The following is a 24502-nucleotide window of genomic DNA, read 5'->3' as shown; positions in this document are numbered from 1 at the left end:
ACCTGTTCACTGCACACACTCCATAAGGTCGCCCAGCGTCCACCCTCAGCGCTCACCTCAGTTACGCGGTCTGCAGCGTTGAGGGGTCCTCGCTAGGCACAAAAGGATCTGAGAGCCTCAGGGACCTTATCACCACTTCAGTTTAGAGAGTTAGCGATTGTGGTGGCAATCGTGTCTATGAGGGTCTCAAAACCTACCCGCTAGCCAGTTATTGAGAGAAACTCAGATAACGACACTAAAGAAAAGCCTAATGAAACCGCATGTGCTGCTGCTATTCAGATTTCCCTCTGGCCTTTCCAGATCTCTGGTTCACAGCAGCTCGACAGAAGATACGGTACACTTCCTCCTGGATGGAAATGGGGGGCGGCAATGGGCTGAGGCTTTCTAAGAATCGGCTCCAGGGAAGGCAGAAGGAAGAAGGCAAAAGACAAGACACAAGGTGGAGGAATAACAGAGAAGAGAGAGAGAGGGAGGAGAGGCGGGAGGTGAGAAAGGGAGTGCGGGCTGGGGCAGGGCGGGGGCGTGAGCCAGCACCTCGCAGGCTCTCCCAGCTGCAGGGCTCAGCCTTTCTCACAAAAGGTAAAAAACTACAAATAGAACTACCATATAACCCAGCAATCCCACTACTGGGCATATACCCTGAGAAAACTGTAATTCAAAAAGAGTCATGTACCAAAATGTTCATTGCAGCTCTACTTACAATAGCCAGGAGATGGAAACAATCCAAGTGCCCATCATCGGATGAATGGATAAAGAAGATGTGGCACATGTATACAATGGAATATTACTCAGCCATAAAAAGAAACGAAATTGAGTTATTTGTAATGAGGTGGATAGACCTAGAGTCTGTCATACAGAGTGAAGTAAGTCAGAAAGAGAAAGACAAATACCGTATGCTGACACATATATATGGAATTTAAGGGGAAAAAATGTCATGAAGAACCTAGGGGTAAGACGGGAATAAAGACATAGACCTACTAGAGAATGGACGTGAGGCTATGGGGAGGCGGAAGGGTAAGCTGTGACAAAGCGAGAGAGAGGCACGGACATATATACACTACCAAACGTAAGGTAGATGGCTAGTGGGAAGCAGCCGCATAGCACAGGGAGATCAGCTCGGTGCTTTGTGACCACCTAGAGGGGTGGGACAGGGAGGGTGGGAGGGAGGGAGACAGAGATATGGGAACATATGTAAATGTATAACTGATTCACTTTGTTATAAAGCAGAAACTAACACACCATTGTAAAGCAATTATACCCCAATAAAGATGTTAAAAAAAAAAGGTTCTCTGAGGGAAGAACCACTGAGATACTGCTGTGTTCCGCACCTGAGGGCCTTTCCAGGTAGCCAGGGGAGACGCTTAAAAGCATAGAAATAGGTAGTTTAGAGAGATTAGATAGAGAAAGCGCTTTCTTGATGTTTTTTCCTCAAATGGAAGCAGCAAGCGAATAAATCCATTGTTTCTAGCCTAAACCACAGCGCCACTCGCTCCTTAGTGTTTTACTGAAGTGCCACGTGGTCTTCAATAATCTGTTTACACCAACTCCTCCTAATTGTAGGACTTAACAGAAAGGACAGCAGCACTGAATTTCCCAAATGCCAAGCCTGGGGGTCAAGGTTAATCAACACTTTCAAAAGAAAAGCCTTTGATCCGAGCACAGACCCTAACTAATGTAGCATCCGGCCTCTGAAATGGAACTCTAAGCAGGAAATTGCATTTACTTATGAAATTCTCTGCAGTAGACATCAGCTGAGATTTAGCTCCTCTTTCTCAGCTAATGTTTAGTAAACATGAAAGTAGCAATTACAGAAAAGCAAATATTCAGATGAACAAAAGAGCCAGAGTCAGTTCCCAGGCAAAATCGCCAGGATGCTCCCCAAACTGTCTCTTACAGAGGGACACAGCTACAGAGGGTCGCAAGCGTGACGCTGCAGAGAGCCCTCCTTCCACGTGCTCCCTTAAAGGAGCCAAGTGCAGCGCAGAACCCCCGCAGAGCCCCCGCGGCCCACTCACCGGCCAGCGGCTCCACGTGCAGCTGCGGCTCCTGCGAATACACGTCATACTGCACCAGCGGGTAGATGTGAGGAAGGACGAACCACACCGGGCCCACCGAGGCGCACAGCTGCCGCAGCGTGTAGGTTCCCGGCTCCTTGGCCTGGGGGCAAAACCGAGCATTTGCACAGCCCTCCCCGTTCCTGCAGTGACGAGTTTCTCAAGGGGAAGCTGAGCCATAATCTCTGAAGTGACCGCTTTTCTCACCCTCTTTATCCTGCTGCTCTGTGCTAACACGTCTACACGCGGGCTGTTCAAAAGATCCCTCAGCATCTCTCAATTGAGGACTTTCTGAGTAACTGATGCTTAAGTTTGACTTTATGCTTAATAATGCATTCTCAATTTAATAAGCTTTATCTGTGGCTTTCTCTTCTGCAAAAGGTATTTAATGGAGGCAAGGAGCATGAAATTTAAAACCTGCTCTAAGACTAGACTAAAAACACACATGGCAAATAGCTGCACTTTCCACTGGCCTCTTGGGTCAGTGGAACTAACAGAAGCCGCTGCACTGGAGGAAGATCTGTATCAGAACGGGCCAGAAACAACTGTTTTGACATCCATCCGTGCAGCCACAAAAGGAGAAGAGAGTTGAACATGAAAGCGCCACCTTCTCTGAAACTTCCTCATTTTAGCAAATGAGGGTGTTTTCTAATACAAAGGGAAAAGTCTAACTAAATCCAGTGAGAACACAAATAATTACCCATGTCAAGAACTTCATTCAAAATTTATCACCTGCCTTACAATTATATAAGTACAAAAGGTTTTTTCAAAACATCAGTCTGTTTTTCTTTAAGGATAAAAATCAAAGCCAGGTTAACAGGACAGAGACGTCTACTGGATTCCCAGCTTCTTCAGAGGGTTCCTGCACATGCCACCCACTCCGGCCCCCCTTGAAGAAAACTCCCCGCCCAACACACACCTGCGTCCTGAACGTGATTGCGTTGGGCCCCGGCTCCAGGGTCACGGCGGTGCACTTCAGCACGTGGGCCCCAGACTCCAGGGCGGCACCCGAGGGCGCTTCCAGGGACGCGCCACTCTCCTGCTTCCTTAGGAGCACATGGACATTTTTGCAGATAATCCCTGTCGTGTGCAAGGAATTGTCGGAAGGACTTCTCTCAAACATCTCGCAGAGCTCCAGCGCGGGCAGGCTGTTCTGGGATGTGGGGAAAGGCGAGGTCTCTGCCGGGAAGCTGACAATCCCGTTGGCCGTCTTGTGCTTGGTGAGCCACTCGGCAGTCTTCCGGTAGTTGTTTTTCTCGATGCTGAAGTGGACGTTGATGGCAATCTGCTCCGCGTGGACAGGCACGGGCATCTGACTGCACACGGTTATCTCCACGGACAAGACACCACCCACGTGGACCACAGCATTGGAAGGGGTAAAATGGAGGTCTCTCAGTTGTGCGAAAGGATGCATAGGGAGCACTATTTTGTGACCTGTAAACACACAGTGCCATGTTTTACTTCCTAAGTCACACTTCCAGGTGCTATAGAGACTGCAGGACTGGGCACCATCGGGCCCGCGGGAAGCAATACGTGCAAAAGAGATGGTTCAGACCCTCCCAACCTTGTGCCATCTTCACACACCAAAGAGTTATTTTGTCAAAAAGAGAACAGAAACACATGCCTAGATAACTCCTGGAAATCATAAGACCTGAAGAAATTAAGGTTTCTAACTCCTGTTTTGGCAAACCCAAGAGAAATACAGGTCAACTAACTCCTCAATTTCAAAACAAGATTTGTAAAGTCCAATTCCTAGAGCTGTTTCAGGGGATTCCACCACCTTCCCACGCACAGAAAGATTCTCCAGTAAAGATGCCCAAACCCCCCTGTATATCTGGAAATGAACCCAGGTGTGTGCCACCCTGTGAGGCCAGCCAGTGAAGTGAGAAGCCAGGAGGGCAGCAGGTCCCCAGCCCCAGAGGCACCGTCAGGGGAGAACCCACTGCATCCTCCAACTTCCTTTCCACAAGCACTGGTGTGTCTAGAACATCCACAAGGCCACTGGACTGACCAGTAAGGGAGACGGTGCCGAGACTGATGCCATAAAATCATAAGAAAACAGGGACAATCATGGAGTATTTTCTTCACGGAGACGCCATGGAAAGCTGGCAGGAAAAGCGTAACCGCACAGTCTCACGTGTGTGCCACACACAGCAGATTCGGCACACAGCTCTACAATGACCAGTCTGGGCACATTAAAGGCTCTAAAACACAAATCAGTACCACGCTGCCCCTGAGAAACCCATGCAGATGGCTTGATGTGTGTGACGCGCACCCCAGCAGGCAACGACCACAGCAACCCGAAGCCAAAACCTCTGGAAACACTGGCTTTCAAGCAGTTAGCAACCGCTATGGACTGAATGCGGTCCCGCCAAAATTCTTAAGTGGAAGCTCTATCCCCCAGCGGGCCCTCTGGGAGAGAGTTAGGGTTTGATGAGGTCATGAGGGATGCATGCCCTTGTAGGAGGATGCACCAGACAGCCCTCTCCGCCTCTCCCCCCACCTCCCTTCCCCCCACTTCCTCCCTCCCTCTCTCTGAGTCTCTCCATTTCTCCCCCATCTCTCCCCGCACCTCCCTTCCTGCTCCCTCCCTCTCTCTGAGTCTCTCTCTCCACCTCCCTTCCACGCCACCCCCACCCCTTGCCTTGAAGGGACAAGCCAGGAAGAGGGGCCTCATCAGAAACCCACCCTGCTGGCATCCTGACCTCAGATGTCAGCCTCCAGAACTGTGAGAAAATAAACACCCGCTGTTGAAGCGTCCAGTCTGCGGCATTTTGTTATGGCTGCTCGAGCTGACTAAGACAGTGACTATTTTAAATAAATACTCTTCTTGATAAACTGAACACGAGAAGCTAAATATTACAATAAAGTTAATCTTACTACGCGGCAATTCTTAAAGTATATTTGCCAAAACATTTAGCCTGAACCTAAGGCTTTGAGATCTACCTTGCTGTTGGACATTCCCATAAGGAAATACTCAAAAAACTTCAGACGGTGAGACAGTCTATGAGACAAGCGGCTCGATGTCTTTAAAAAGTCAGTGCCTTACAACCCTGTTGTCAAACAACCGCTGAAGGGATGAACACAGCGTGGTCCATCCATACCACGGAATATTATTCAGTCACAAAAAGGAATGAAATGCTGACACGCTACAACACAGTTGAGTTCTGAAAACACTGTGCTGAGTGAAATAAGCCGGTCACAACAAACACATGTTGTATGATTCCATTTACGTGAAACACCCAGAGCACACATCTTCAGAGACAGGAAGTGGGTCAGTGGTTCCCGGGGACTCGGGGTAGGAAGTGGATCAGTGGTTCCCGGGGACTCGGGACAGGAAGAGGATCAGTGGTTCCCGGGGACTCGGGATAGGAAGTGGATTAGTGGTTCCCGGGGACTCGGGGTAGAAAGTGGATCAGTGGTTCCCGGGGACTCGGGGTAGAAAGTGGATCAGTGGTTCCCGGGGACTCGGGGTAGAAAGTGGATCAGTGGTTCCCGGGGACTCGGGACAGGAAGAGGATCAGTGGTTCCCGGGGACTCGGGATAGAAAGTGGATCAGTGGTTCCCGGGGACTCGGGATAGGAAGTGGATCAGTGGTTCCCGGGGACTCGGGATAGGAAGTGGATCAGTGGTTCCCGGGGACTCGGGATAGAAAGTGGATCAGTGGTTCCCGGGGACTCGGGATAGAAAGTGGATCAGTGGTTCCCGGGGATTCGGGGTAGAAAGTGGATCAGTGGTTCCCGGGGACTCGGGGTAGAAAGTGGATCAGTGGTTCCCGGGGACTTGGGACAGGAAGTGGATCAGTGGTTCCCGGGGACTCGGGATAGAAAGTGGATCAGTGGTACCCGGGGACTTGGGGGGATGGGGGGTGGTAGGAGGAGGTTGGGAGGAAATAAGTGTGGGGTTTCTTTCGGGTGATAAAAATGCTCTAACACTGACTGTGGGACGGGTACACATGTCTGTGACGACACCAAAAGCCACAGAGTCGTATACTGCACGCTGTGAACCCTATCTCAATAAAGCTGTTGTATTTTAAAAGGTCAGTGTCTGGAAAAGAGGAAGAAAACAAGATGGAAAGACTGTTCTAAGTTAAAGGAGAACTGAAATACAACAATCAAATGCAGTGTGTGACCCCTGACTGGACAAGTAGGGTCCAATTATTTTGAATATAAAATAAGTTGTAAAAACACTTTTCAAGACAATGGGGTAGATCTGAAAAGGGGCTAACTTGGTAGCCCGACTTAGAACCTTGTCCGTCTGTGGGCAGGGTGGTTAGGGGATCACCTTTGTTTTCAGAAGATGCTACACTGTTCCAGGGTCTGGAGCTGCTCTGAAGTTCAGCAAAAAGAAAAAAGAAAGATATAGACACACATTTGCTACACAGCAAAATGTTAACAACTGCTGAATCTAGGTGGTCAGTATAGAGTACACACGCTGTATTATCGTGTTTGCTTTTCTACGACATCTGAAATTTTTCATAGCAATGTTTGAAAACAAGCCTTACCTGGGCTGTCTGCCTGCTGGCTGGCGAAGCTGAGAATCTCTCTGCAGAAGTACTCCCGCTCGTTCCCAGTCAGGTGCCGGTCGCTGGCCAGGAGGCTGCTGGTCTGAAGGTAGCTGGGTGCAGGGTCAAGGGGCCTGAGAGGACCACGCGCTGGGGCACTGCGCACACAGCCCCTCCAGTCCCCAGAGGGTGCATCCCGACGGGTGTTCCCCTTTTTCTAGGGTGTTAGGAACTCAAGCAGAGGTCAGATACGCTGACTAGGCACCAGCGTCTATCCAACACAGTACGCGTGTTGAGGCAGGCTTTTCTCTCCTAGTTATCAGGTGCTCCTTAAACCCTCAATGGTGGGCCATACAGAGAGAAAGCAATCCTCCTACTTCATGAACATATTCAACGTAAAGGATACTTTTCAATTTGCCCAAGGTGTTTCTGACATTCAGCTAGCTGCTTCCTTGTGTGTGTGATAGGCAGTGCCCAGCCCTCAGCCAGGTAATTCTTCAAGGCTCCCTGAAGATAGATTTCTGCCTTCTGGGGAGACTTCTTCCTCCTTGCAAATAACCAAACAGAAGCTTTCATTATGGGGCGTGATAATCAACAAACTCAGACATGACCTTCCACGGCCTGCTCTCCACCCTTGACAGCCCCACACCATGAAGCTGGCGCCACCTGCAGACAGTCCTTCTCTGGCCACCCCTCCATATAAGAAAGAACAAGAAATGAGGAACACCTAACTGGACCTGAGAACTGCGCTCAGGCTGAGAACCCCACACACGCTGTTTGCCCAGCGTCCTACACGGCCAGAGAGCCTTCAGAGCTGAATCTCCAGATAAGAACGTGAGGGCACCATTCACGATTTCAAGCTGGCCTCAGAACACCAAGCGTGAAGAAAGCGGACGGCTTTGTCCACAGGCACACAACCAGTTATGGAGGAAGCTTCGAAACCTGGGCTCGGGGCCACACCAACTGCTGAGGACAGGCCAACACAGAGTGGCCTACACAGGCCAGCCGACAGGGGAGCCTGACTCAAGTTGGAAACTCAGGCAAAAGCGCTGAGCAGGTTTCAAAGATTTACAGAGAACTACGAGGAACTTAAATATCAACACCTATCACCCAAATTTAAACCCTCAAGACGTTCAGCATATAACAAAGTTTAAAACCCAATTAATGAGAGCTTGCCAAAGCTTCAGTGACAACGTGGATGCCCCGGCCTTTCCCAGAGGTTTGGGGCTACTGACTTCACGGGACGAAGGCCAACACCAAACAAGCAGTCGCTCTCTAAGCATGCTGGGACAACATCCCAGGCTTACTTCTGAAGCAATGAGAGTTTCCAAATTCTCAAATAAATTTTAAACCTATCAGTTACATGTGTCGGTTTCTATAGACTTTTATGGTCCTCTCCCCCATTATTTTATTTTATTTATTTAATTAAAAAAATAAATTTATTTATTTTTGGCTGCGTTGGGTCTTCGTTGCTGCATGTGGGCTTTCTCTAGTTGCGGCGAGCAGGAGCTGTTCTTCGTTGCGGTGCGCGGGCTTCTCATTGAGCTGGCTTCTCTCGTTGTGGAGCACGGGCTCTAGGTGCACAGGCTTCAGTAGTTGTGGCTCACGGGCTCTAGAGCGCAGGCTCAGTAGTTGTGGCGCACGGGCTTAGTTGCTCCGCGGCATGTGGGATCTTCCCAGACCAGGGCTCGAACCCGTGTCCCCTGCATTGGCAGACGGATTCTTAACCACTGCGCCACCAGGGAAGTCCTCCCCCATTTTTTAAAGGGGTCAGAACCCTCTATATACTTCTTCAGTTACCATCTCCAGCCAAAGATTCTTACACTGTAGAGCTGGAAGGGAGGGCATTTGTCATCCAGTCGCCGTAGACCCAGGCCGAGGGTCACCTGGCTAGTCCATGGTCAAGCTAGAACCAGGACCCAAGTCTCCAGTTAGCAGGCCAGCATCACCCCACTGCAGCTCCAAGCCTCAGCTCACAGCACCTGAGGACATGGCTACTGATTTAGTCATCAGATACACTAGCTGGAGACTAAGGAGAGCCGACCTCCAGCCCCAGCATTACTCAGCTGTGCAACTGACTCCCTGCTCCAATCACACCTGAAACACTAGGAAGTTCACTTAGATGATCTACAAATCCCTTCGGAGCCCTGCAATCAGTTAAAGTAAATTCTTCTTCCTTGTTTCATCTAATGAAATGACTGACTACAGATTTCAAGATACCATTTCAAACACACCTTTCTTTTGAGAAAATGTAAACCTCTTTTCCCTCATAATCTGTATCTCTTCCCAGTGCCTTGAACTAGCAGTTACACTGCCAGCAGGGGTTCTTTACCAAACACGTGAGAAACATGCCACGCTTTTAGTCTCTTCTCTGGAATCCACTGCAAAGCTGGAGCCAGACTAGAAATGCTCAGTGTCTGCACACCCCAGCTCACAAGCACTCAAGGCTCAGCCCTCCCTCATGGACCTGACACAGCACGTGCTTCACGTCACTGACCTCGAGGCTTTCAATCCTCTGAGGAGGCATTTAACAGCAACTGGAGAAAATGCTATAGAACACAAACTATGTATCACATATAACAGTACATATATTATCTATATGTATATAATATTTACATATAAGTTCATTAAATTAATTAAATGAAAGAAAAAGATCAGTAACAATTATTAAGGGTAATAAGCTGAACTCACTCTGGTTTTCAAAGCAATTTTCTTAGGAAGTGATGACTGGTTAACAGTTCACATTTTTTGTTCTACAAGGTTATGTACACTTCACACTAGCTCCTACATAACAAACCTCTTACTACACGTGAGATGTCTGAAATTCAAAGAAAAGTTCAAAATCAATTACATGTAAAACTCCGCCAGATCCTTTCCAACGAACTTAGCGGATCGAATTCTCCCAATACTCGTATACATTTCAATGGTGGCATGGGACAAGTCCTGCGGAAAAGCAAAGAACCAAATAATTCTACTTTAAATTTAATGCTAGACAAATCCTACATTTACTTACCCAAGGCTGAAGCAAAAGACTTCCTTATTAATATAACATAATTTTTTACTTTTATCTCTTTTTGTGTTATTTTTTATGTAATAGTGATTTATACAAAGTCATTAACTTGTACATAAACTATAAATCATAATAATAAAAGAAACGTGAACTCAGCAGGCACAGAATAATTTTTTTCAAAGTATTTTCCATCTGTGGGTAACATTTTTAATATTTTTCTCACATTCTGGATGACAGAGACCGTATTATAGACTACTGTCAAATGCTGTTGAATTAACCATGACTCGGGAAGGCAGACGGTCCACCGACGGTCTACTGCACTGCTTTCTAAGACTGTCCAAATTTAAGTCCTTTAAAATGAAGTACAATAGCTCTGTTCAGGTTCAAATTGTTCCTCTGTACACAGAAAACCATTCACTATCCTTTCTTACAATTTCTGTTCTACTGAATGAGCAATACCATTGTGGACAAAATTATAAATATCCAAAGATGCTTTTATGCCTATTTATGGCGCCATGGATACTAATAAACCAACTATTCCAGCTTTCATGCACAACTCCCTAGGGTACCAAAGAAACTTCGAAGGCCAACAAGAAGGAGGTTCCAAGTACCAGCTCATTCCCAACTCAAAAGGTCACCAAGTAGCAAAGTCTAGTAGAGGGGGGCTTTCTGCCATGGGCAGGCAGGGAAGATTTGTAATACTTACTAAGTAGTGTTTTTCAAAAGCTTCTACTGATGATAACGCTTCTTTGAGTTTCTTATACGGACTCTGAGCAGTGTTGGCTTAAACAGAAAGAAATAAGAGCCCTTATTCATCTTCATTATGTCCAGTCATACGAGCTTACATTGCGCCTCGAATGTCTGATGTTTATGGAAATCACAGACAACCCATTCCAACTGAAACTACGTTATTACTTACATTCTTGTCTAATTAATATACTCATGCAATAGTCTAAACCCTTCAAGTAATACTTTTATCTTTAATTGAGACTAGAATTTTTTAAGTACGTGTTACAAATCCTACAATGAATTAAATTACTTCCAAAATGATTTGATGTGGTCTCAGGTGGAAACAGTGTAATACACACATAGCGCATTTTCCCTGACCAACTGATCCAATCCAGCAAGAGGCCTCTCAGGCCATTAGGTACGCTCTACTTCAGCAACAGTTTTGCTAAATCATACTCATCACGGTGTTCCTACCCAAAAGAATTAGTAACGTTCCTTTCAAAGTGCTTTATTACCTAGGGGGTAATTTACTCAATAAAAGGATTTGTCTGGCCATATCATTAGAAAAATAATCATCTGTAATTCAGAGGAAGCCTGGTGCATTTAAACTTCACTGTGGTCTGTAAAAAGGCATGATCAGCTCCTTTACGCCTACAAGAAACTCAGACACATTTTTAAGAATCGCTACAATTGCTTTCTTTTTTTTTTCTTTGGCCACACCGCACCGGCATGCGGGATCTCAGTTCCCTGACCACGGATGGAACCCACGCCCCCTGCAGTGGAAGCGCGAAGTCCTAACCACCAGACCACCAGGCAAGTCCCACAATTTCTTAAACTATTTCTGACATTTTTTTATGCTATTAAAAGCTAAAATATCCTATGTATTAATCTGGTCAGCTAATAATGAGTGTAATTTCCCAAATGGTGAGTAACTATATCACGGAACCCAAATTGTATGTGCCCGGTTACAGCCGACATTCTCATTGCTTTCCACCACGTGTACGGGGACATCTCAAAAAGTACCTGTTTCAGGCCGTTCAGCTCCCAAGCCCGCCAAAAGATCAACCGTCCTGTTGAGGTCTTCTGAGTTAGGTCCCTGTTCTGACACAAGTCCACACAGATAGCCCAAGGACTTTAGCTGTGGAGATAAACCCCAAATTTCAATTAATTTGCCGTAAGAGTCAGCAGAGAATTTACAACTTTAAATATGAAGTTAAAACCATCTAAACACTAGAAGAAATTTAGCTTTCCTATCCAAATGATTCTCATCTGGATATGAAAATATATCTTACTGGGATCATTTCAAACTCAAACCTTCTACGTAATAATCCTCAGAGCGGCTGACGTTGGTCACCCCCAGCCTGTGCTGTTCGCCCACGCTCTCCCAAGCTTGCCCCACCTCAACCCCTCCCCCGGCAGGCCTTCCTGCTGCGCGCTCGGGACTACTGTCATTTTCTGCACTTCTGCACACGGCTGCACGCTCACCCTGCCTTGTCCCCCCACCCATTCCTGGAGCAGAAGCCTGCCTTTAGCACGAGCGCAGCGAGCGCCTGATGTCTGCCAGATACAGCGATACTGGCAGGGAACGACTGCATCCACGCTGCTCCTAGACGCACCCTGAAGTAGCCAGAGCTGCCTGTGCAGGGACCAGGTGAGCAGCACTTCTCCAAACAGCTAACTCCGTCCCCCAGCCCCGCAGGCAGAGCCCTGGCCGAGGCTCACATGGGCGCTGGGGCAGTTACCTTCTCTGTGGCGTAGCTCCACAGACCCACGGTGTGGGCGATGTTTGAGTCTATCTGTGCCCGGTCGCAACACCCTTCTATCCTCTGCAGCACCTCCAAGCAGCTCAGGAACACCCAGCAATCCAGGGCACCGGGCGGCACGGAGACCTGGGGGCACAGGCGCGGGCGTGTGAGGAGAGCGCTGGGGGAAGCACTTGCGCCCGCTTGCCCTCCTTTGCCCCTCCAAGCAGCTACCCAGTCTCTGCAAAACTACAGGAAAGAGAAACGGGACCTGTAGAGCAGGCCACCTACGGGAGGAAAGGAGCGATCTGTGTCCAAATACACTATTTGGTGTCATATTTCTGATGATACTGAGTGACCTGGCAGGGATGTAACTTGCAATCATGTACTTTAACAGCTTATTAACAAAAGAAGCCTACAAAAAGGCGACTGTCATCACTTAGTCTACGTTTGAACACTGGCCCCCGCTCAGTTTAAAGAGCATATAAGGTGAAGGTGGGAAGCTAAGACCTCAGATGACCACTTGATCACGTTTCAGAAGATCATGTTCAACGCTAGAAATCTAAATATTAAGTAAATATTAGATGATATTCAGGAATTGCTATTAATTTTTTAAGTATAATTATGTTTGTAAAAAAGAGCACCTGTTGCTTAGAGATACAATAAAATGTTATCAGAAATTCAAAAGCATCTACTGTATGTGACTGATTCTAAAATGGACTTCTTTTCTACGTTTCAGTGTTTTTGACATAGGGATGCCTCACAGTCAAGGGCATCTTAACACTCACACTCGGCAGAGTAGACTGTCTTCTTGGTGGCACTAATATCATGAGGTATCTTACAACTGGTGTCCTAGCTTTGGTGAGACATGCTCATTAGTCCTATTCAAAGTGGGAAAGTAAGAGGTGCTGCTACATCAGGTGACAAGGGAAGAGCCGCATAAGCTGATGAGACTGACTTATGTAAGAAGGGCTCCTTCCACACACCCTGAGCACAAACAAAAGGACGTGGCACCAACTGGAGAGAACAGGGAGTGCTATTAAATGTTCCTATAAATGCTAAATTGCCCTGTCTTTGAAAAATGAGACAAACTGCTTAGATCCTTTGGAAAAAATCAGTATAGAAAAAAAATTACATGACCAGAAGCAACTTTCATCAAGTGGTACAACTGACTCTCTTGCCCAGAGTGGAGCACCCTCAAAGGGAGGCACAGACAGCTGGTGGTAGGATGCAGCTCGGGGACCCTGGACAGAGCACGTGCCTCCCCGCGATCAAACTGGGCGAGCTCCGCAGGGCGCGCAGCCGAGGTGGGCGCACGCACTCCAACAAACACACGAGGGGTGCCAACAGCCCACAGGGTTCTCACCCAGGAGCCACACATCTACAGACAGCAGCAGCCCGTGTCCCTGGGAAGGCCGCCCACCCCAGCACCCACGCTGCCTGCACCTGGCAAAGAGCAAGCCCCGCCCCCGCGTGAGGGCCAAGCCCCGGCCGGAACCGTGCGGCGCGCTGGGCGTCTCACAGCTCGCACACCCTAACAGGAAGGGCGCGGGCGCCTTTCCATGGGCTCCGGGTCCCTCTGGACAATTTCCTTCGTGAACAACAGACATTTCAAAACTGATTCCTTATCACGCACCGTTTAGTTTTCTCCGAGCCTCTCTCTTCTTCTGCTATCAGTGTTACTGGTCACGGCAAGAGCCGCTTTACCATTTTCCAAGCATACAATTAAAGGCATTCTTTTCATTCTCTTTTGCTAAAACTACCTTTTTAAACATAACCCAAATACCGAAAAACCCAGCGTCCTAACGTGAACACGGAGGGGCCGCCCCGTTGGAGGGCCGCGGCCGCCACACGCTTCCCGACACAACATCTGTGCTTCCTCTTGCACCTGTACACGAAATCAACAGGTGGGTATTCTTCGGTGTCTGACTGCTCCAGCTAAACTTTACGTTCATGAGACTCCGGGTTCATTTGTTCCCACTGCCAGACGCCAGTCTGCTGTCTGAACAGACGGCAGTCACCGTTTCCCTCGTACGTGATGGACATTTGGGTTATTTCCGGTTCTAGCAGTCACGAACGACGCCACCACGAGCATCCCGGCACTGTCTCCTGGACACCTGTGAACACCCTCCGTGCAGACCTGGGGCGAGACTGCCGGCTCGCAGGGCACGCACAGGTCTGGCTCCAGCAGACGCCGCCGAGCCGTTTTCCAAAGTCGTGGCGCCAACTCCCAGTCTCCTCGTCAAGGAGGGAGTTCCAGCTTCTCCCCCGTCACTAACACTTGTCAGGTCTTTCCACTTCAGCCACTGGGGGGGCTTCACTGTGGTGGAAGTTTGCATTTCCCTGTAATTAATGCGATGGGGCACCTTTCATATGCCTACTGGCCATCTGGATAGCTTCATTTGCCTATTTTCTATGCGTCAGTCTTTTAAGCTGATCTGCAGGAGCTCTTCCCATATCCTGGGCGAGAGCCCTTCCTGACCGCACAGCTTGCGGCCCCGTCACCCCCTCTGCGGTGCTGACTGATGAAGAGAAGCTCTGATTTCCATGCACTTCCTTTCTGGCCAGTGCCTTTCTGTCCTGTTTCAGAAACACCTGGTAACCTGAAGCATGTAAAGGTGCTCTCCCATATTATCTTGCAGAAGCTTTGTTGTTTTATCTTTCATAGAATAATACTCGTGGCTGGCGTGAGACTCGGCTGACCCGGAACCGTGTATTCACTGAGTTTCACCTCATATACCCAGGCTCTACCCCAGCGCCTGGGCTCAGGCCTCGGCTTCCCCTCGGACTCTTCTCCGCGCCTCCTCCTAGCCCTTCGCTTCTCTCCGCCTCCACCTCCAGGTCCTAACACCTTGCACGCGCCCCGGCTTCAAACCCAGCAACGGCTTCCCGATAGCTACAGAATAAAATCCAACCCTCCAGATGACGCGCACTTTCGAAACCTGGCTTCCAGCACCTCTGGAGCCTCCCCTCCAAGCCCTGGCTCACCCGTTAAGTTCTAGCAAGACTAAGCTCCTTCAGAGTTCTTTAAGTAACAGTGAATTTTCTCTGCCTGAAACGCACTCTACTCTCTCTGCACCTGCCACCCAAGCCACGTCCACCTGGTGGATCCCGACTCAGCCCTCCACCGGGCAGGGGTTGGTCTGTCTCGCTCTCTGCTAAAAACACGGTGCCTAGAATAAATGCTTGCTTGGCACAAAACAGGTGCCCAGCGGATAACTGCTGGACGCATGTATCTTTTAAAACCTAGCGCACACGAGACCACCTCTGCAGACCTTCCCTGGCACACGTTAGGCGCTGCCGACACGCTCACGCAAGCTGCCCCTCCCTGCTTGACACCCCGCCACCTCCGAACATTCCGCTCTCACTGCCTGGCAGCCCCGGGCTCTGACGGCCTGCTCACCTGCTGGCCCCACGCGCCCCGCTGTGGGTTTCTTGAGGGTGGGTGGGACCCATTTCTTCCGCATTTGCGGGCCCTCTCCCCACCACTGTGTTTACCACAGTGCCCAGCAGGTTAGCAACTGTTTCTTGAATGGAACTGGGCAGTTCCTCCTCAAATGCTTTCCCCGTTCCTGCGAACCACTGGCTCTCACCGGTGCTGACACCTTGGGCCGCTACCTCCTCCTGTTGGCTCCCGCTGCTCTCCCGGTTCAGGTTCTCAGGGCTCCAGGTCCCACGAGGACCCCACCTATGCATGTGGGGAGGAGCCCGGCAGAGTGTCTGGTACACAGCAAGTACTCGACGACCCCGAGGCCCACCCCTCGGCTACACCTCTCCTTTTGTCCTCTGCGGGGCCTGAACCTTGGAACAGCAATGCCAGCTGGGCCAGTGGCCTCTCATGCCCGGCACTGGCCTGTGTCTCTAGGTCCTGAAGAGTCCCGATCCCCCTTGGCCTGCCCTGTCTGTGAACATAATGAGAACCTAAGCTCATAAAAAATAAGTCAGTACTGAGGCGAACACATCAAAACAGAAATCCTCTGGGCAGTCATTGTAACAAAAATAAAACGGCCTTCTAGAAAGTATCTTCCTTATATTGTTCTCGTTTACCAATCTGGTAAAGATTAAAATATACACACAAATTACTTTCTTTCTTACCATAGATGCAGGAAAACAGCACTGCTAGTGTGACTAAAAATGGGAAGATCTTTCTGGAAGGCAATTTGGCGATGTACACTATAAGCGTTAAAGACACATGCATCCTTGAACTGGCCGTTCTACTTGTATGAATGCACTGCATAAAGATGCCATACAAGGATACACACTCCTGCAACTGCAGACACTACTGAACAATCCAAATGTCCGAAACAGGACCAATTAAATAAACAGCAGCTCTTCTCCAGACAGAAACGTCACAGACCAAAAAGGGAACCTCTTGCTTTAGAATAAGCAATGACATTTTCTTCTGTATATCTGTCTGTATTTTCCAAATTTATACAGAGAATATACTCAACTTTCGGTAAAGCAGGGGGAAATCTTTTAAATGTTGCAGACAAAAGAAATACTCTGTAATGGAGTCACTGGAGCTCACGCAGAACTGACATAACTTTCCAGGTGTTACTCCTTGACCCCAGCAGCTGTACGGGGTAGGTACAATTTCCATGCTCACACATTTGCAATCGGGGAGCTGGTCCCAGGCCTTAGGTGGCACCCCTGGGGTGTGACTCCAGGCCCCACCCCAGAGCTGGCATCTGGCCACCACAGTGCCTCCTACTCAGAGAAGATACTTTAAATCAACCGATAAGCCAGCCAGGAAGCTACCAGGGCACGCTTTACAAGCCGCAAGAGCAAACACACACAGCATTTTCTGCAGAAGAAATGTTACAATGAGAAACACGCAAGACGGCTGCAATACTTAGGCTTTTGGCTTTAAAAGGATGAACAACCGTAGCCTAACCCTAGAAGAACCATGTACCGGCTCAGCCTGTGCGTTGCCTGGCGCCCTGGCCTATGTGCCGCGCGGCTCTGCCCGGCCCTGTGCAGCAGAACCCAAGGCTCCATGCCGGCCTCTGGCCGTGGACGTGACTGTGAACAATAATCACCAGAAAGCTAGCCAGACATAGGAAACGAGTCTAGTTTTGAGGGTACAATCAAATGTACAGGAAAAGTAAACAATTCTGAGTCTTGAATTTTCATTGTTTCCGTAAAAATTTGAAGAAACTCTAAGAATAAACTTTTCGGGTTAACTGCCAACTGCAAAGCTTAAGATGTAGCAACCCCCCGCCCCCACACTACCTAGACAAAGAATCTCAGCTGAGAAAGTTGAGAGAAGAATTCTGTGTGTGAAGCTCTGCGTGCCCTCTGCAGTGTCATCTTTTGAAAGAAAGAGCCAAGATGCCGCCAGTAAGGAGTGTCCTCACTTGCCTGAAGGATGACAACAGGCTGACCGCCCTGAACTCGCGTCACCTCGTGGGTCCCCAACCCACAGGCAGCCACTGCTGGGCGCCCATCCGCAGGGCCGAGCGGGAAGGCGGGGGGCATCCCGTGCAAGCGGGCTGCTTGGGGCCCAAGCTGCTGGCCTCCGAGCTGCACTGTCGCCCTGCAGCTTGCCCCTCACAAAGGGTGCCTGACTCGGGACGGGAGCCAAGCTTGGGGCGAGAGCGGAAGGCACCTCTGAAGCACAGCAGACAGGACAGGCGGCCCCACGGGAGCGCCACGCCCAGGGCATGCCAGGCGCCCGCCGGGACCAGCGACGGTGGCTGAGGAGGCACCTCAACGGGCCCGGCTGCCCCGTCTGCTGCCCTGACACCAGGGGACACCAAGCGGGGCACGGTCACACAGCACAAGGGGGACAGGGAACGGGAAGTCGTGTCCTCGGGGACCACAGTGTGGCTCCCTCCCCAACGTCAGCACCCTGCTCGCCCTGCAGCAGAAGCAGACAAGCACCACGAGAGGGGAAGCGCCTTCACGCAGGGAGCGAGGAAAGGGAAGAGCGCCAGCCGGGACGGGATCTGCAGGCAGCACCCGGGACGGCAGCAGCCGCCCTGGACGACAGGCGTCCCGGCCGCTGCCCCCGCCCCGCTCACACCGCCCGCCACCACTCACTCGGTTCTCTTTCCAGCCAAGAGGGTGAAAACTGACCCATTCCAGCGACTTCTACAGAACTCGGGACACAGGCCAAGCCAGGGGACCCACTGCACGGCAAGTGAGTAGGACACTGTCCCCACACGCGGCAGGCAAAGATGCTAGTAGCATCCGCTCCACACTGGCTGTCTCGGCCGCCTGCCTGGGAACTGAGGGTACCCCATCCCCGGGCGCCCTGCCTTCCAGCTTCCTTAAGGCCTGGAGGGGCAGGGAAAGAAGTGTGGGCGGCACCCTGCTCCTTGCTGCAGAGCCAGAGGCCACCCGGTGCTCCCTCATCTCTCTGCAGCCTGGCAGTTGACTGACTAGTCAACCGTCTAAGGCAAGAAAAAGAATTTGAAGAAGAGTTTGTGACTGGCTGGGCCCAGCACTGAAGAGGCTGGCTCCGACCACTGTCTGTGGTTTCCCACACCTGCCCCCCATCTGTGCACGTCCTAAAAGTCCCTCCTGGGGTGACCCCAATTTGAAAGCGCCACGGCTGAACTGCTTGGACTCTAATACACATCCCATGTTTTTCCCCAATCCAGTAACAAAACAAAATCTCTAAGTCAGTAAACTCTCTAGGCACCCATGAACACAGGCGGCCCTGCCCCACTGATGAAGCAAAGCCCCCGCCCACCCCAGTCTGTACAGCTACACAGGAGTAGCCAAAGCAGATTATCGAAATCTACTCAGTGACAGGCAGCCACAAGAATATCATCTCGAGGTTGAAAATGTTATTTTTCCTCATACACTTGATTATATGTCCAAGGAAAAAAAATAATTCGATAAAAAGTCTTAAATTCTCAAGTTTGTGACTCAGCTAGGCTAGGCATCTCTTCTTTAAAAATTAACTAAAACAGTTTCTCTTCATTTGGGTTTTAAAAAAAAATGTGTAGATCCCTTAAGGCCATTTCACACTAAGTGTTGAGCCTGTTATTTAGTTTTCTAGGGAACACAAAACAGAAATTACTATAATATGAAAACCATCCCTAGCGCCGGTTACCCTGGGTCTTCCGTAACTGTGCCCCTGCGAGCCCTGGTGTGGAGCACGACAGAAAGGACAGTAGCCTGGCTTGGAGGATTTGATTCTGTGGCTAGCTATGTTACTTATAAGTCATCTAACCACTTCCAGACCCACTTTCCTCATTTATAAAATGGAATTAGACCATCCACTTAGTTCTTTACCAGGGAATGGGGGTGTCTATGAATCCTCTGAAATTATATGTAACATTTTGTATGTGCACATGTGCATTTTTCCGTGTAAAGAGGTCACTGAAACAAAAAAGGTGAGAACCCTCAGGCTGGACAGCCGTTAACGTTCCCTTACCTCACGAAAATGTTTATGATGCTAAGGCAAGAAAAGAGTTCAGGAGCCCTGGGGGATATTAGTCCATAAAGACAATATTTCACTGTGAATAAACAACTTAAAGCGCCGCTGACTGTCTCTTTCATACACACACGCACACACGTGTTCATAACGTACCTCCATTAAGCTTCGTGCTACTAATTAACACGGCACAGCTTGCTGTGTGTCACTCACATTGTTACCGGCATGTTCATGTGCAAAATCATTTATCTGAAAAGACAGTTCTGAAATAAAACAAACGTCTACCTACAAAACCTAATTCCGTGTGTCCACCAGGAACATGTATTAATCTTTATCGGTGAAGACCAGCTCCCACAGAATAAGCCAAAGTTACCTTAAAAAGAAAGTGATCTAAGAGGCTCGCTTTGGGCCAACGTGAGTGAGCTCCACCGTGTTGAGAGCAGAAATTACATTTTCGAGCAATTAATTAATCAGTGTAAAGAGTAAGTATGCGAATAATATAGTAAAAATTAAGGACATTCACAAAAAGAAAACTCTTTCCTAAGCACATACAGTTCAATGCCTGGGATGGAAGGTTCCGCGTTTTCTACGCCAACAGTCAGGAAGCGGGTAAATGGGGAAAAGAGACCACTCACTTCCAAGAGCTTCAGCTCCTGCACACAGCTGTGCAGCAGCTCTAGGGCGCGCTGAGCCACCTCCCACGGCCTCTGCAGGAAGAGGAGCAGGGTGCACTGGCGAGAGAACAGGTAACTGCGCAGATCTAACAGGGTGGCTTCTTGCCTCTGTATCAATCCGCGCTTCTCCATATCTATGGGCTTTCGGAGGATCAATCCATTCCAGCTCTTCACCGGCTGGCAGAAAAAAGTCAGCCAGTTGGCACCATCTAAACAAACACACATCGTGAAAGGCGCTGACTGCAGATTCCTCCACCTCACTGCGCGGGACCGTGAGCCCTAGTGGACCGACAGGCGGCTCAGCTACTGGATAGGCCCGAAGCGCCGGCCCACCCCTCTGTCTGCGGGGACCCTGTCTAGGGATGCGGGACAGGGTGGTGACCGCAAGGACACCCACTGGGTACCTGGCACCGAGTGATGGGCACTGGGGGACAGGATGTCGGCCACGGGGCACAAGGCCGTACCAGGCCCAGAAGGTCCTGAGCAGGTCAGGATGCAATCAGAGGCGGCCAGGCTGAGGGTCAGGGACACCTCAGGCTCTGCGGTCAGCCGGCCCCAGGAGGAGGGGCGAGGCCCGGGCGGGAGCATGCTGAGTGTGCTGTGCGGCTCATCTTCCTTCATTTCCGCACTTTTCCTGACTTATCTAAGCCTCACGCCTGTCTCAACTCAACCATGTCAATACCTGAGTCACGCTCCTACAGGAAGGGACGGCAGGCACAAGGAAGACGTAGTGGCAGGAAGCAGAGGAGAAAAATTCTTTAACTGTCAAAAATTTCCAATAAGACTCCTCGATTTTAACTTACAGCCCTAAGACTCAAATGTGATCTTAAAATAAATATAAGAATCTACAATAACAAGTCACTCAATCTTTATGAAAATTCTTTTAATCTACCCATCTCCCTCCAAAAGAGAGGTGTCACAGCCACCTAATTCTACGTTCTCTTCAGGAAGTGACTCACACTGGCACACTTACGTTACCATATGGCTGAAGTGCCAAACACAGCAGAGCATCCTTTACTGATCTGAACTTAGACTCAGCTGATTCAGGGCCCACTAAGCGAGGTGTCCCCTCCCCAGCAGGTCCCTCTGCCGGGGCCCCCATCCCCAGCACTCTCCTGGCTCCCCCCACATTTCAGTCAGGCCTCTCCTCGGAGAGCCTCCCAGGCCACCTGTCTGACACTAAACAGCACCTACGTCACCCTACCCCTGCACCCCTGTGCTCTTCTGCAGGCCACACTTACTAGTCTCACTACCTGACTTCAAGTCACACTTTTGCTTTTCTGTTTCTGTTTCCCCTTCATGTAAACTCCATAAAAGAAGGAATTTTGTTTTGTTCCCTACTGTATTTAGAACAGGGCCTGGCGCAGAGTGGGCTCTCAGGAAGTATCTGTTGTATGAATGAACAAAAATGAACAATATTATTTAGCTGCTAAAGTTGGTCCAGGCTTACTTTTGGTTTTAAATTGCCCCAGGTTTATTTTAAAACTGAGAGAACAAAGAAATTATGTAACACATAATGTAAGAAACATGTGAGCTATCTGAGATATATATGTATAATATGGATATGTAAGATATAAGAAATGGAATTTTACCTCTTCTAAATTTTTAAAACTGAATTGGTGAATACTTTGCTTTGGTTATATGCTTATGTTTGTGTCTCAGCAAAGTAAGGAGATCCAAACCTGAACTGCATAAAAACTGTTTTGGAGTGGGACTCAGTGGGTGACATTTCATCACTCCCAGAACAAGGGCGGTGCCCACAGCCCACGCTGACTGTCCCAGCACCTCACTTCCTACAGGTCTCCTAGCAGACACTACGGTCGCTCCTTGGAATCATGCCTTTCTTCAGACACTGTGACAAGGGTTCTCAAAAGAAGCCCCAACAAAGATGTCTATCACAGCACTGCTTGTGGTAGCAAGAGCGGAAACAACCCAAATGTCCAACACCAGTGGGCTGAATAAAGTCTAACGAATCCACACCATGAAGCACTCTGCAGCTCTTATCAGAAACAACTTAGAACCTGATCTGTTAGCTTGAAGAGATGCCTGTGATGGACTGTTAGGAAGAACAACAAGCTACAGACAAAGGTCATGATAATATGATGCCATTTCCTTCAAAATAAATATCAAGCAAAGAACAGTGAGCACAATTATAAACTTTTTCTTTGTATATGGGTCACTGTGCTAGTTTTGTATTTTTAGAAGACTTTAAGACATCATTTAAAAGTTTAAAAGGAAGATGAACACCCTTTACAATGGTGTCATGTGGGACTCACTGTAATGAACTCTCACATATGACAAAGACAACCTCTCAACAGAAGGAAAAGATTCCCACTCCTATGCTAGCAAGGAGGCACAGCATCAGAAGCATCACTAGCCAGCTGTAGGTTGTAGAAATGACACCTCGTATCTAAGAAACAACTTCTGAGACACTTTCGTTCCTCAAGAGGCTTCTACAAGTGTAAGTGACTAATTCTCAATTCTCATTTCCTTTCCTATAGGAACCATGGGCATATACTGTATACAATGTTTTTAAAAAACAACAACAAAAGATGATTTAATCATTAGGTAAATAAACGGCAGCTTCCATACTATTCAAAAGTGGGGAAAGCTATGTTGAGAAAAGAATTTGTTTCTAAAACTTCATTACTCACCCCCAGCACCAAAGTTGACAACATACTGAGAAAACAGAGCGTCCAGTTCATCGTACTGCACCAGGGCATCTTCAAACTGCTGTAGCATCTCAAAAACAAAGGCAAGTTCCTCCTATTTACCCAAAAAAAGTTAAAAAACAAAAGCAAAAATATAAATCAGTGTTTTGAAACAAGTAGCTATGAAAGATTACAACGGAGAAAAGCATGCAGCATAATGAATAACGCTTGTGCTATACCAAGAAAAGATCCATTTAATGACCACACACGTCAACATTTATGCACACACAAAGAGAAGACCAGAAAGAAGCAGGGAACGACCAACATGATCCCCGGAGTCTCTGCGTGACCCACCAGCAGACTGGGCCTGACTGTTCAGCCTCTCGTCCTCGGTACTTCCCTTGCCCCCAGACACACACGTTTTCAGTAGAATTCTGCTGTATGGAGGAGCAGAATCTTCCCTCCAATTACCTATTTATTTATATCTATATAGACTCATGGACATGAATTTTACCCCACAGGTTGAAACCCAAGTCTGTTAGTACTTATTCTGCTGCACAAACTGCTCCCACTTTGGCCACTGAGGGGGCTCCTGGAGGTGGTGCATACCTTCTGCTGACAGACCTCCACCTTCCTTGTGCACCTCTTAACTTTCTGGTTCTACACGATACTGTATTTTCCCTACAGCAGCCCTGGAATCAACCACTCCCACAGGAGCCCTGGCACCTTTTATTGGAGAATGCAGTTTAGAAACCAAGATCTTGGCACTGAGTGTGTTCATTGCTACTGAGGTGTCATTTTTTTCTAGGCCCCATCAGAGGAGACAGCAAGGAAATATATGTGTATGTATTAACCCTCACCTACACATACCTCTGTATTTGTGAATCTATCTAGCCAGCAGCCATCCAACCATGGGTTCACACTGATTCTAAACCAGCACCACTGGGTTCATTTAGACTCCCTCTTTCCTGGTTTGTTACTCTTAAAAAATAAGTTTAATAAGCTTGAAGGGTAAAGAGACAGGGAAATCTGAAAGATCTGTCATTGGTCAATCATACAGGGAATTATGAACACATTCAAATTCCCTTAAGTGACCAAAATCATCCAAATACCACTAAGACAGAAGCATCAGAATAAGAGATAAACTTCAAAATTTCTAATGAGAATTGGTCTTTTATTTATTCAAAATGCATTATTTCTTCAGTGATTAATATACAAGTGATGTTTAAATATGAAAATTACACTTTTTCAGTCAAAACATGGTGAACGAGAACAAGGAACCCAAGAGCAACGTTCTTATCACTCCGCAGTGTTGGGAAGGTCCCCTCCCCCAAGCTACTCTATTACACATCACTGTGTTCTCTTAAGGCTTTTCTTCTTAAAAGAGAAAGAGTTGGGGCTTCCCTGGTAGCACAGTGGTTAAGAATCCACCTGCCAATGCAGGGGACATGGGTTCGAGCCCTGGTCTGGGAAGATCCCACATGACGTGGAGCAACTACGCCTGTGAGCCACAACTACTGAGCCTGTGCTCTAGAGCGTGCGAGCCACAACTACTGAGCCCACGAGCCACAACTACTGAAGCCCGCGCACCTACGGCCCATGCTCCACAAGAGAAGCCACCACAATGAGAAGCCCGTGCACCGCAACTAAGAACAGCCCCTGCTCGACACAACTAGAGAAAGCCCGCCCACAGCAACAAACACCCAATGCAGCCAAAAATAATAATAATAAAAAATAAATAATTTTTTTTT

General features: G+C 48.5%; 1 protein-coding gene across 6 annotated transcripts in view; it reads right to left on the bottom strand.

Annotated features, from left to right (window-relative positions):
• The window catches only part of TRAPPC10 (trafficking protein particle complex subunit 10), a 91529-nt gene that overhangs the window by 21112 nt on the left and 45915 nt on the right, over window positions 1-24502 (bottom strand). For all 6 annotated transcript variants that reach the window (XM_082654191.1, XM_082654192.1, XM_082654193.1 and 3 more), the window contains 10 exons: window positions 22755-22866; window positions 20062-20309; window positions 12040-12186; window positions 11321-11435; window positions 10275-10351; window positions 9410-9501; window positions 6965-7105; window positions 6559-6671; window positions 2974-3488; window positions 2016-2157 (listed from right to left, as the gene is read on the bottom strand). In XM_082654191.1, the coding sequence (XP_082510317.1) occupies window positions 2016-2157; window positions 2974-3488; window positions 6559-6671; window positions 6965-7105; window positions 9410-9501; window positions 10275-10351; window positions 11321-11435; window positions 12040-12186; window positions 20062-20309; window positions 22755-22866 (1702 nt within the window). The remainder of the gene's footprint in view (window positions 1-2015; window positions 2158-2973; window positions 3489-6558; window positions 6672-6964; window positions 7106-9409; window positions 9502-10274; window positions 10352-11320; window positions 11436-12039; window positions 12187-20061; window positions 20310-22754; window positions 22867-24502) is intronic.

Source organism: Grampus griseus (assembly GCF_964374135.1).
Source record: "Grampus griseus genome assembly, chromosome: 5".
In the NCBI taxonomy this organism is placed as follows: domain Eukaryota; kingdom Metazoa; phylum Chordata; class Mammalia; order Artiodactyla; family Delphinidae; genus Grampus; species Grampus griseus.
The sequence above is the reverse complement of the archived record's forward strand: the minus strand, read 5'-3'. Positions and strand labels throughout refer to the sequence as shown.